Source organism: Amphibalanus amphitrite, unplaced genomic scaffold, assembly GCF_019059575.1.
Source record: "Amphibalanus amphitrite isolate SeventyFive unplaced genomic scaffold, NRLGWU_Aamphi_draft 001714F_arrow, whole genome shotgun sequence".
NCBI classification, from domain to species: domain Eukaryota; kingdom Metazoa; phylum Arthropoda; class Thecostraca; order Balanomorpha; family Balanidae; genus Amphibalanus; species Amphibalanus amphitrite.
Window position 1 is genome coordinate 3,575 of NW_024883207.1, and position 13,600 is coordinate 17,174.

A 13,600-nucleotide genomic window follows, 5' to 3' on the forward strand; every position below is an offset into this window, starting at 1 on the left:
AGCCGCCTTTGATCACAAAACCATGTTGTGTACGTACTACGCTCATGTGCGTTCAATCATCGAGTATGGCTGTGTCATATGGGCTGGAGCGGCTGCATCTCACCTGACAAGGCTCGAGCGAGTGCAGCACAAGTTTCTGATGTGGTTAGCTCGTTACTCTGACAGGCGCTCTGACGACCTGGACTACTTGGTTTTACTCTCACATTTTAAAGTGCGCTCCATCAAGTCTAGATTCATACAGTACGATATCATGTTTTTATTCCACATTCATCGTGGGAAGCTGGACAATGATGTGTTAGTCGGTGCGTTCGGTCTTGCCGTACCGGCACGGAGGACGAGGAGCACGGTTCTGTGGAACACACCGCGCGCGCGAGTGAACACTGTACAACGATGTTTGTTTGTCAGGATCCCAGCTGCATGCAACTCATTCTTGCTCCATGACCCGACCACCGACTTCTTTACTGGTAGTTCATACTCATTTAAAACACGCGCTATCGGCTTCACAATTACGCAAGGCACTTTTATGTGATCTTTTACATCATACTCACGTGCTTTACTTTTATCGATCTTGTTTTATCGAACGTTTATTCTTATGTAGGTACTGTCATCTTGTGTATTGCTTGTGTGTAACTGACTTCGTCAGTAAAAGGGCGATGGACCTGTTGGCGATCTAATTAATACAGAATACAGAAAAGCATTCACGATAGTATTTAGTTTAGCATGTAGGAAATTTGATGAAAGCACCATCCTCAGGCCTCCTAACCATGAAACATTCAAAAGGAAACTCTGTTCTCAAATATCTTCCATAACAGGCAGATACACGAGCTGAAAACGAGCTAAAACCATTCCATACACAACTTTCTGACTTCACTGAAACGTCTGAAAGCCACGTCTAATGACAGCCACTTCACCACCAGTCCATTACCACCCTCCATTACCTCCATTAGCATCATTAACAGCCCATTAACATCCCTCTCTTTCCTCCCCCAGCGGACGAGCTGAACGCTGAAGCTCTGACCACCATCGAGAACTGCTTGTTCGTCGTCTGTCTCGACGATCCGCTCCCGACTTCGTTCAACGGTCGGAAACGCCTCAGTTTTGACGGGGGAGTGAGCGATGGAAGGGATGACACGGCGATGGCTCATCAGGCGCTACACGGTGGAGGAACGCTGTACAATACGGCGAACAGGTGGTTTGATAAAACAATACAGGTGAGTGAGGTATAAAAATTGATGGAGGTGAGGAGGAAGGGGATAATTCGCCGGTGGATAAGATTTGGATGGAAGAATGAGGAAAGGAAGAAGAAATAGGGAAAGTGGGGTAGGGTTATGGAAAGAGACGGGAATAGGTGGCGGGAAAGAGAATGTTGGAGAAGAAAAAGATGCGTTAGGGAATTGAAGGTTTGGGAGAGGGATGAGGAAATAAGACTAGTGGAAAGAGGGAAGAAAGGAGGGTAGAGTGGTGTGGAGTGTGGACGGTTGTAATGATTGTGGTTTTTGAATCCACGGATAAACACAGCAACGTGAGACAATTTTTCATTCTAAAACAGCCACGTATTTCCCCTTCCTCCCTTTCTCTCTCTCTCTCTCTCTCTCTCTCTCTCTCTCTCTCTCTCTCTCTCTCTCTCTCTCTCTCTCTCTCTCTCTCTCTCTCTCTTTCTCTCTCTCTCTCTCTCTCTCTCTCTCTCTCTCTCTCTCTCTCTCTCTCTCTCTCTCTCTCTCTCTCTCTCTCTCTCTCTCTCTCTCTCTCTCCCCCGCAGCTTATCGTCTCGCCGGACGGCATGTCGGGCCTCTGTTACGAACACTCGGCCGCCGAGGGCATCGCTGTCGTTCAGCTGATGGAACAACTGGTGGCCGCAGCTGACCGAGATGACGTCACTATGACGGCACCCACCCGCCAACTGGAGGCGCCCTATCACATAGAGTGGTTCCCCAATGATGGCATCAAACAGAGGATTGATACCAGCAGTGAGGCGGTAGACAGGTAAGAATATATTATTTTATCAAAGAAAAGGCCGACTTCGGAGGTGGTCTACCTTGAATTGTCACTGGCGGCTTACTTTACTTACAAAGTAGGTACCTACTGCCCCTTTGGTTTGTTCCACACAAACCGTGCAAATAACCATCTAGCTTACATGAACCATTTCCTTATTCACAGATTGATTGACGATCTGGATTTTCTGGTGTTACGATTCCCTGAGTACGGCAAAAACTTCATCAAGAGCGTCCGATGCAGTCCCGACGCCTATCTCCAGCTGGCGCTTCAGCTGGCCTACTATAGGTGAATTTGTGATGGACGCCCATTTATGACATTGATTATCTCCAACTGTCATTAAATTACAACGTTTCAGCCTCAATCTATTCAGGCTACTGTCCGTCAAAACAAGAATAAATGCGAAGTTAACAAACTGGCCTACATGTGAATATAGCTTTGACGCGTACTGCATTATTTAGTTTATGGTCCGGCCACTACATAGCACCAGACACCAGTCTAGCACTGCTTACCACACCTGCATCTATGCTGTTCCGCAATGCACAATGTTTCCGAACCTTCCGCTAGATGCCACTAAGCTACACGCCTGCAGTTATACTGTACCGCCACACTCCGGGAGAAAGTTTGTAACTTCGCCGGCAGATGGCAGCAGGCTAAGCGCCTGTGCCTATACTGTGCCGCATCGCACGCAACCTAGTTCCCACTCTTGCCGCTAGATGACAGGGTAATACACGCCTGAAGTTATGCTGTGCCGCAAAGCTTACGATCTTGCCGCTAGATGGCTCTCGCATCAGCGCCTGAATGCATACTGTGCCGCATTGCAGAGAACTAATTCACTCGCCGCTAGATGACACTAGTTGTAACGCCTGTGGTTATGCTGTACCGCATTACACGAGCGGCATGAAATTATGAGAAGGGAGAGAAAAAATGTTCAGGAGCCAGGAGGTGCAGGTAAATGTCGTCAACACTCAACAGAATCATCGAAAATGATTATGTTCGAAACACAAAGAAGACATTGGACGGTGACCTTTGACCTTTGACCTGGTGACCTTATTAGTCTAGTCTGACGGAAGCGGCTGCCCTCGGGGTATTGGACGGGGAAATATGCGGCTGACATTGTATAGACGACGTGATGATCGCATTCACGACGACGTAACACGGTGATCACATTCGACGTGATGTTCTACACTTCGATCCTTTTTTCTCTTATTAGTTATTTATGTGGAGACCTTCAAAATTGTTACCACCGCTGAAAATCTCCCCCAGGAGTCATGACGAGCTAGTGGCGACCTACGAGTCGGCGTCGATCCGCCGATTCCGACAGGGGCGGGTGGATAACATCAGAGCGGTGACCCCGCAGGCCCTGGCCTGGGTCAAGGCCATGGATGACGTCAGCACAACCGTGAGTTGACGGAGCGGAAAGATTGAGGGAAGGGGAGGGGCGATAGAGCGAGGGATAGATGGAGAAGAATAGGCAAGTCGACTGGCTGGTCGACTCAGTGTTACATTTTTCAGACTTTTTGGTGGCAAATCACACCTGATGGGGAAAATACTTTCATCCCTAAAATATGAATGACCGACTTTACTTCATCTCTGAAAAAAGTTTCATGTATTCCCGACAGCCAGTTTACATGTCACTTGACAGTTGATGCACCCACATCCTTTTGTTTCACACCCTGTCAAGATTCTGACATGAAATCCTGGTTTAGCAGTTGGTATAAAAATTGGGATTACACCATTTTGCAAATATACTTCGGTTAGTTATTTCCTCTTTTCTCATCCTAGGATTTTTTTCTTCATCGGCACACCCAACCAAAATCCAATTTTAGAACACTGGGTCGACTGGTCGACTGGGTTCGGCAACGAAGTCAATTGCTTACTTTGGAACCGGTAAGGTTAGCTATGGCTAGGTCACATTTGCTGGAGTTTGAAGAATTGCCGGGGTCGCATCCCATCTGCCATTCAAATGCTTCGCAAAGCTCAATGCTCACCTACGCTAATGCCCCAATCACCTTTTACCAAATTAAAGATCAGACTGACACATGACCCCACCTCTGACGGCTGCCCCCCCCCCCCCCCCCCCACACACACACACCGGCAGCGCGGGGAGCGGGTGCAGCTGTTCCGTGCCGCCCTCCAGCAGCAGACTGAGATCATGGTGGAGAACATCCTCGGCCAGGGCATAGACCTCCACCTGCTCGGTCTACAGGAGATGGCCAAAGAACTGGGCATGAAGGAGCCCGAGCTGTTCCGGCACGAGACGTACAGGATCGCCAACCATTTCGGACTGTCCACGAGTCAGGTTAGAGATATAGAGATTGAGAACACAAGATTCCTTAGAACAGGTTTGAAGTCAGGTATAGGGAAATAAAGTAGTCAGGGAAATAGAAAAGCTATCTGTGCAAGGCAAAAATAAACATGGCTATAAGATTACGATACCAACACAGCAAACAAAAAATAAGCAAGTGCACACCAACTCATCGTCAAAACGTCATAAGTGTTGACTCCTTTATTTCCATCTAGCCAATAAGATTAAAAGATCGCTCTATCAGGACTCGAACCCCAGTTCCCCACTAACAAACACCTCCTTATCACCACCGCAGGTGCCCACTAAGAGTGGCGACACGTTCATGGGTTACGGCGCCGTGGTACCCGACGGCTACGGCTGCTCCTACAACCCGCAACCGGACAGCATCACCTTCTGCATCGGCTCCTTCCACGCCTGCGACATGACCTCCTCGGAGACGTTCGCCAACTCCATCACCGAGAGCCTCAACATGATGCACGACCTGCTGAAGTCGGACACATGGACTAGCGATATGTAGGCTTGGTGAAGATGATGAAAGGGTAATAGTCAAGGCGGTAAATGAGAGGAATGTGAAGAAGTATAGCACGTTCAAGTGTACGAAGAATTCCTGTTCAAGGAAAATAAGATGTGAGGAGGAATGGCTGATGCAAAATCCAAGTCAAAACGAGCAGATGATATAGACTTTATCTCTGTGATACAGAGTAGACGGCAAGGAAAAGTTGGACGTCAAAACGCTCGGGCGAAACGTCTGAAAAAGCAGAGTTGCTACATGCACAAGGACAGTGGCTTGGAGGCCGGAGCTGGCAGCAGAGACATTTGAAGACCTGGTATATTGGACATTGGATGTGGATAATTTATGCAAATGTCATGGCGAGACTCAGTTGGACGGCAACACACAACTAAGCCAGAAAAGAAGTCCACGATACTAGATATAGATAATTAGTTACGCTAGCCCAGAGCTGGCACATACCATGTACTCGAAACATTGCATTCAACATGATACTATGCTGAGTCGCACATAGCCTGAGCCAGGCCATTTTCGCATAGAATTGCCTATCAATATCACATAGCGATGATGGTTTGACGCATAAGATGCAAGCACTTGAACAGCGGTGGATCTCAGAAAAAGGATATTGAAATGCTTAGAGCATAGTTGCCAGTCAATCACTGAGATGTTGTGCTGTGCGCACATATTTGTAGAAGGAAAAGAAGATAAAGCAGCACACTGAACAAGACATAGCTCTTGTCAAAGCATAGATGCTCCTTGCCATTGTGATCCTAGCAAATGTCATAGTGTTTTAATGTTGTCTGTTACCTGCTTTATTGTGATATGAAGGAACCGCCCGAATGGTTGGAAAAGGAACGATCAGTTTCTATTTATTTATTAGCGCGAAGACGGCAAATTATTAGTTGAAGACTGTTGCTACGGGCATAAGAAATTCCCAAGGAATTCCAAAATTCTCAAAATTCCGCCTTGCGATATTTTACATTCAGACGCTCATTGTTCAGCTTCAAGCTTGAAGCGTACCTATCTTAATTTGATCTCAGTCAATGTGAGGCCCTTAGGATCTTACGCGTATCTCGAATTACGGGCTTTTGACATTGTTTGTTTGTTTGTTTGTTTGTTTGTTTGTTTGTTTGAAATTTGAATGACATATCTTAGGCGACGCTGGAATGGATCAGTTAGAACCCGATGTGCGCTGAAATGTTGTTGATCACAATCACTGTGATGCACTCAATTGCTAGGAGCGATATTTTTTGGTCCGTCGACGACCGTCTAGTCATGCTATCTCGTTTATTTGTTATCAGAGTGTCTACTTGTTAAAGGGACCCTCCCACCTTCAAAAAAGTTTATGAATTGGCATGAAAGTGATGTCGCTCGGTTCAGAAAGAGCGAAAACGAATATCTACCAAATTTCACCGAAAAATATTCACCGGTTTTCAAGATATTAGACTTTTACTTTTGTTTACTTTTTTGGGATCTCCGCTGTTTCTAGCGACTTTATTTTAGAAGTGCGGCGTTTGCGGCAGATGTTGCGCGCAAATAGCATATACCACCGCGTGGTACAAAACGTTTTAGTCAAACATTTAAAAATCGTTAGATATCTGCGCTGACGTCACACATTCAGAGGGGTATTCCTAAGCATTAGCCCCTCTGAATGAAAATGCTGCAATTTTGAAATTCAATATTTCCGATTTAAGGCATTTCTCGATGTTGTGAGTGCCGAAACCGGTAATTGTGAGCCAGGGACCCCATTTTGGCTATCTGAACTCAAATCTAATGTTAAGGTGGGAGGGTCCCTTTAAACGATACCTATACATATCACCCAGCGCATATCAGATTTATGTGACCATTGCTTAACGTACCCATAAGCGTTCAATAAGTCATGGGTCGTTATCTGGAGTATTGTTGTTACCAAGACTACAGACACAAAAATACTATCTACATATCAATACATGTGCTTTATTGCTTGTTGTTAACTGTTGCTGTTGATGTTATTTATTTTCCACCTATTGGTGTGAACGCGGCTTTAGATGCATATCATTTCGCTGTGACACTGACACAGGGTCTCGTTGTACGCTGTATTGCCTGTAAAGCTCGCTTTACACTGCACTTGTTTTGCCGTTTTCGCGGTGTGATGTACCCGGTAGGTGCCCGATGTGATTTAATGTGATAGATATTCGCCCGGTGTGGACTGAGCTTGTGAGTGGACGGCAGTGTTGTGGAATGGAGTGAAGTGGAAAAGGGTGGAATGTTGTCCACCTGAACAGAAGTGAGAGTAGCAATATACTGAAAATAGCGTGTTATGGAGTTTTCTCGTGACGATGCGAAGTGAAGTTCAGTTGTCGTTTAGAGATAAGAAAACAGCGGCAAGTGCATTACCGAAACATGACTCGGGAATCGCAAAACACTTCATGGAGCCTTCTGTGGTTATTCAAGTGAGAATCGATAAAACAGCTATCTAGCCATAAGGCCATCACAAAGGTATCTGAGCGACTGTATTAGCACGAAATTGCACTTCAATACAGTCGACTCCTTATATACACAAGCAATGTACAAACCAACCACGGCGGATCTGGCGACATTACGCACGGGTAAGTACAAATGTCGCAATATCTAGGGATGTTGGATCCATCAGACATTCACAAAAACAATCCCTCGAATATCCTCAACTCGGTGCTGAAATTCAGTATCATGACTAACACGGCGAGAACTGCACATACAGACACCGGCACATTTCAAAATCAATTAAATAGCTGTAATGCCGCTTGGATACTTCGGTCAGGTTTCGCACTGACCGCGTACCCAGTACCCACATGAGACCTCCACATTCTGCGGTGTTTAAAAAATCCTTAATAATGCAATTATATAATAGGACGGCCAGTTTATAGGTTACTTAAACCAAACTCATGAAGGAAACGGGAATAACAACGAAAATTGACGATTCCGAACATACTATTGAGCAGTTTAGGCATCACACCGAAAAAGGGCCCATTATATGCTCAGTTCACTCGTACTGGCTTTTGCAAAACAACACAGTGTATCGCTTAGCTCCTGGCTTGCCAGGTTCGTATGACATTCATAATCGGCATTGTAAAATGAAAGCAATCGTGCCAGCACAACTATTCTCTTCATCGTTTCCTCCACACTGACTGCAATAGCTTACACCCACAGGGGAGCAATGCCGCTTCAACCCTATTGGCCGTAGTGTCTAACGGTGGCGGCCATATTGCGCAGACCAGAAACCGGCTGCCGCCTGTGTTGAGGAATAGGGAATTCGGGACCTCGATTTACGTTTGCGGCCGCCGTATCCGTTACGTTCAAGTTACGTAGATACGGAACCCGGCATCTTACGCAGAATTGAGTGGGGAACACGATCGTATCTTCAGAATTCCTCAAATTTACTCGCCTGACCTACATTTGCCCCGGCCGAGGGGGTTGATTGAGCCCACCTCGCTAATGCACCGCTAATTAAACTAGAATTAAGCGGTAAAGTGGTCGTATGCGGCAAAGTATAATGCAGAGTGACTGGTAGGAACCCACTGTAAGGGTCTCAGGTCAACCGGTGACCTCTGAGGTCAGGTCAAGTGATCTAAGGCACGGGTTCGGTTTTTGGTAAATAACTTCGTCAAAAATGGCCGTAGAGCCGCGATTTTGGCATCATCGTGTTCAGCTAACTCAGGCGCATCGAGTGATATACTTTTTGTTCGGGTCAGGTCAACTTAGGGTGTTGACCTCAGGTCAAGGTCAGGTCAGCACCCCCAGGTCACGAAGTTGGTCGAAAGAGGTCATGTCGCATATCATTCGATTCGGCAGGTCTTCCTGAGTCCATTGGTGGCTTTCCCGACTCGCTAGCTCAATTTGATCGGGAGTTATTGAAGAAAAATGGTGACCCTTGTGACGTCACAAATGACGTCACGCAAGGGCAACAATGCAAATATGAAGCATAGAACCTTGCAAAGAGTGCATGAAATCATGATTTTATATGCTTGAGATAGTTTCAGATCATTCTCGGCGCCAAAATAACAATTTTCATATTTCCCCATTGACTTATAAGGTTTTAACGTATTAGTTCCTTATAGCTGATGATTTTTTAGGATTTCATCTTGTTCTCCACTCAATTCTGCGTAAGATGCCGGGTTCCGTGTCCACATAGCTTGAGCGTAACGGATGCAGCGACCGCAAACGTAAATCGAGGTCCCGAATTCCCTATTCCCCAGCACAGGCGGCGGCCGCTTTCTGGTCTGCGCAACATGGCGGCACCGTTGGACACCATTTGGCGGCCGATGCGCATTCCACATTATAGAGTTCAGTGCTTACACCAAACGCAGCTATAAACCGTCCAGCGCCACAGTTTCCAATACCGCCCACAGATGTCGCTAGTGTGGCACCGCCAGATGGCAGCACTACTCATTGTCGTGCAGCACAGCCTGCCGGTCCAGGAGATCCACGTAGCTCTTGCCCACGAACAGCAGTCCGGTGGCAGTGGTCATGCCGACAATGGCGCGGAAAGTGGCGCACTCGGGCGTGGCCTGGCGCAGGATGGCGAACAGCAGCACAGAGCCCATGTTGAACACCAGGGAACCGAACAAGCTGCACCGGGCACCATCGATGAGTCAGGTCAACTACGTTGGATGGAAGCAACTTCTAGATCGAACTTTGAGCCAACGGCTTCTATATTACTGAAAAACTCAGTTGTTGAATGATGAGTTATTGTGATCAATTACCAATGATTTGTGGCTAACTAAATTGATAAGTTTAAGTCCTATGCCCTAGATATGCCCTATCATTAAAGTAGGTTGGACTTGGAGGTATTAGAATGAGTATCAAAAAGCGTGGGTTACAATTAATCGTGTTAATTTATATGTATTTGAAATGTATTTCATTAGAAAATCTTCTAAGTATCCAAGAATTAACTGTTTGGAATTAAACTGCAATCTATGATAATTTGTTAATGCAAACCCAATTCAAAACAAACTATAATAAAAATTGAAAAAAGGAGGCTGCTACTACATCAACTACTGCAACATCCCTGTTCAGTGTTCACAGAAAGAAACATGCCTATAGCCAGAGATAGCTGCAAGAGAGCTGATACCAACGATCATTCAAGCAAGCCATGATACAGTTCAACACTGATTACGAGCGAGCGAGCGCAGCGAGCGAAGTGAGTCTTTTCAATATAACGGAAAAATCTCAGTATGAGCGGCCCGGCCTGTAACGCTTTTGAGAGGCTTATATCTCAGCAACCGCTGGACCGATTGGCCTGCGGTCTTTTTTGTTGGGTAGTCCCATCCCTTCTACCCCGTAATTGACTACTTTTGATACATCTCAGTGACCGTCGTGGCACGTGCCACGTGAAAAGTCAAGGGTGTTCAAGCTGTTTTGCAAAAGTAATGATTTTGAGAGGCTCATATCTCAGCAGCCGCTTGGGCGATTGACTTGCGGTAATTTTTGTAGGGTAGCAGCATCCCTTCTACCAAAAATAGGATACTCTCGATGCATGTGGGTCACCCCCAGTGCACGTGCAAAATACAACAATAAGAGGTGTCAAATTTGTTCCCATTTTAATAACTCAGTAATTACTGGGGCGATTTCGCTGAAACTTGGCATACAGGTAGGCACCCACCAGGCAATGCATTCCCATGTGTTGCGGTTAGGGTGCTACTGCACGTGCGCACGTGCAGGGGGCGTTTCCAGATCTCGAGAACGGCTGGGCCGATTGCGCTCAAATTTGGTACACGGTTGGGGACCGGTTAGTAGGGTGCCGTGCAGAAGTCATTTTGGACCCCGTTTGCACGTGCGCACGTGCAGAATGCCGCTTCCAGATCTCAGGAACGGCTGGGCCGATTGCGTTCAAATTTGGCACACCGCTAGCGACCGGTTAGAAGGGTGCTTTGCACAACCTCGTTGGAAGTACCCTCTCGCCCTTCCGCACGTGCAGGGCTCACTATCTCGCTCGCTCGTTCTTCGCCCAAAAGGCGTTTTACTGGTGTTACTTTATTCAGGATCTACCAGTTACCACTACAGAGCAAAGCATCCTGCCAAGGGTTTCATGAACTAGCAGCATGCACTACCAGAGTCAACGAGACCTTACCTGAAGGTAAGTCTCTTGCAGATGTGCTGGTGCCTCAGATGGCGGCTGCCATACAGGTAGAGCGCCAGACCCACGTTGGCATGCAGGAGGGCCACGTTTGAGGCAGGAATGGAGCGCGGCAGCAGCCTGGGGGCCAAATGCGACAGTGAAATAAAATGACAAAAGGTTTAGCAATAATATTTCATGATTTCTGACTCTGCTTTTTCTATGTATTGCACAGAAGATGTTGTTAGACTTCATAAACTACACAGTCCCCACTACATCCAGTCCAGGCAACCAGCCTTTGATCTGGAATAATAAATAAACAACACGAGCACATCTACCTTTATATCAACTTACGGCCAAGAGCTAAGGATGGCAGGATGCATCACATGTCCAGCAAAAGCGACATAGCATGTCGCCCCTTTCATTGGATAGTAAAAATACAAAATGTTTTCTTTGGTGATACGACGGAGCCTCATCTTCACCAGAGCATCATTCAGCTTCTCCATGACTACTCCTGAAACGGCTGAAACCAAACAGGGAATTCTTGTAGCTCGAGCCAGTGTACCTAGATACAGGTCAGAGCAGTAGGTGGAACTATGGTCATGAGTACCCAAATATAGGAACGTTCCCATTTTTGGGAACGGAGTTCCCAAATATGGGAACGGGCGTTCCCATTTATGAGAACGGAAGGTAATTTTTCGGCCGTTCGCCCACTAAAACTCATTAGTGCACCACGTCTCAAAAAAGTGCACGCTAATTTAAGTATCTACTAAGTCTCTATAAAATTATCTTTAATCTGACCGTCGAACAAGGAAATTGACCGTCGAATGATATTTTAAATGATTTTTTGAAATGACGGAATGGTGAAAACATGGGTTATTCTACATTTAACATGCAATTTTAAGGAAAATGAAGCGTTTTTTACATTTTGAGGTCAAGTATAATAATTTTCGCCTGGTTATGAAGTTTCATATTAGCGACACCAGATGCTGACATATGCAAGCGAACACGCGGACAGTCCCGAGGTAATATTGTTGACTTTTGGTGTCGGGGCGCACGACCTCGTGGAACGTCAGTGATTTTACCGAACTACTGTTGTATACTCAGCTTTAGTGGTTTAAAATTATTCAGCTGTATTTTATCAGCCCGGAAAGACATGTTTTATTTGGATGCTAGCTGTTTAGCGTTGTTTTATAAGGAGCGTCATGAGCGTGGTTTTTGTCTTCCGTGTTTCTAAGCATGATCGTTTTGGGGGAATTTCTCTTATATAGGTCGCTCTGTGTGGCTTGTTTATAATTTTTATGCTGATTTCGATCATTCCTCGTGCCCATCCTACCAGGCCTTTTGCCACTTACACTCATTAAGAAAGGAAAAAACTAGATTTTCATTGGAACTAGGTGTTTTGAGTGTGTAACATATTCAGCGTTCCCATTTTTGGATACTTCCTTGTGCTCGTCAACTATCAGTGTTAAACAGACAGGTGCTTGACATGTCTCCACCCTCGGCGCGGACGGTGGATATAGGTATGGAAGACCTTGTTGAACATCGCTGAGCGTTGTGAATTACGTAATCCTGCAGAGGGGGGCGTGCCCGCTGCGAGATCGACGGGAATAAAAGCGCAGAAGACCGGGCGAAACATGCGACGGTCTTGCCGGAAAGGTCATCTGATGATTGTTGCGTTAACAATGATTTGCGGCGTTGGACGTGATGCTTGTTAATGAAAAGAGCCCCTGAAAGGCGTCGGTGAAATCGTTCCCAATATTGGGTACGCCGTTCCCATAATAAGGAACGCTTGCAGCGCCAGTGTATGAGAGCGTTCCCAAATTTGGGCTCGCGGCCCGGATGATGGACTGCTTTAGAAATAGGGGAACGACTTGAAACTACGATGGACCTTACAATATCAAACTCTTTCCCAACAATATTGAGACAAATATCAGGCGGTTCACGGTCGTTTTATATTTTTTGGACGTCATTTAACAGTTCCTTTTCTTGTTTTAAATAATGCCTACATGGCGTTCCCATATTTGGGTTTATCGTTCCCAAACATGGGAACGAAAATGCGTTCCCGAAAATGGGTACGCTTGACCATAGTTCCGCCTACTGAGAGATAAGTACACAATGAATTGGAATGATTAAATCAAGGCGATGAAATGGAAATATTTGACGCAACAAAAATGAAATCAAAATATCATTAGGTATTGACACAAGGCAATGTGGTGGCTCAATCTGAATCGGCAAAAAAAAAATAACTTCAATAGTAGCAAACCACGTCACATGACAAAATCAAAATCAGCATATTGGATTAATTGTTTGGCATGACCAACGTACCTCAAACTTGAATAACGCCGAAATATTGCCCTGAAGTCCTTGAATTGTTATGAAACAATGCAATGCAACAATGCAATCGCTGATGATGCTGATGAGGTGGTCGGGCTGTCACCTTTGCATCGGTAGCCAGGGCGCTGTTCGGCAGCCGGCTATTTTGTGTGCAGGGTATGACGTATTTCGCGAGCCGACGTCACAGGCGGTGACGTCGGCTCGCGCGCGAGCCGAGCGCCAACGACAAACTAACGGGAACCCTCGGACACCCTCGGGGCATAAACCGCGGAGTAGCATATTGAGCGAGTCTTATAAGGAAAATTCATATATTTTCGTTTCTCAAATGATAATCAGGGTGTCTCTTACCTTTTTACATATCATTTAGGCTTACCTAACACTT

The 13,600-nt window shown here is 46.0% G+C and overlaps 2 protein-coding genes across 4 annotated transcripts; one reads left to right on the forward strand and one right to left on the reverse strand.

The window, feature by feature from the left end:
- Positions 1-990: 990 nt before the first annotated feature.
- Positions 991-6,132, forward strand: LOC122374796 (choline O-acetyltransferase-like; the record flags this gene model as incomplete). The annotated part of the gene is made up of 6 exons (XM_043353778.1): positions 991-1,211; positions 1,760-1,983; positions 2,158-2,280; positions 3,259-3,394; positions 4,094-4,294; positions 4,596-6,132. Coding segments are annotated over 6 exons (1,127 nt in total), but the record flags the coding sequence as incomplete, so codon positions are not given.
- A 1,150-nt stretch (positions 6,133-7,282) lies between these two features.
- Positions 7,283-13,315, reverse strand: LOC122374795. Of its 3 annotated transcripts, none has more exons than XM_043353775.1 (5): positions 13,210-13,315; positions 11,236-11,404; positions 10,897-11,022; positions 9,125-9,395; positions 7,283-7,970 (listed from the first exon to the last, which is right to left on the reverse strand). In XM_043353775.1, exons 2-4 carry the CDS (start codon positions 11,385-11,387, stop codon positions 9,209-9,211), a joined length of 465 nt encoding a protein of 154 aa, XP_043209710.1. In that variant the 5' UTR covers positions 11,388-11,404; positions 13,210-13,315; the 3' UTR covers positions 7,283-7,970; positions 9,125-9,208. The 3 variants fall into 3 exon arrangements, with proteins under 3 accessions (XP_043209710.1, XP_043209711.1, XP_043209712.1); XM_043353776.1 differs by having other exon boundaries at positions 11,236-11,395; positions 13,210-13,289; XM_043353777.1 differs by having other exon boundaries at positions 11,236-11,398; positions 13,210-13,276.
- Positions 13,316-13,600: the final 285 nt, after the last annotated feature.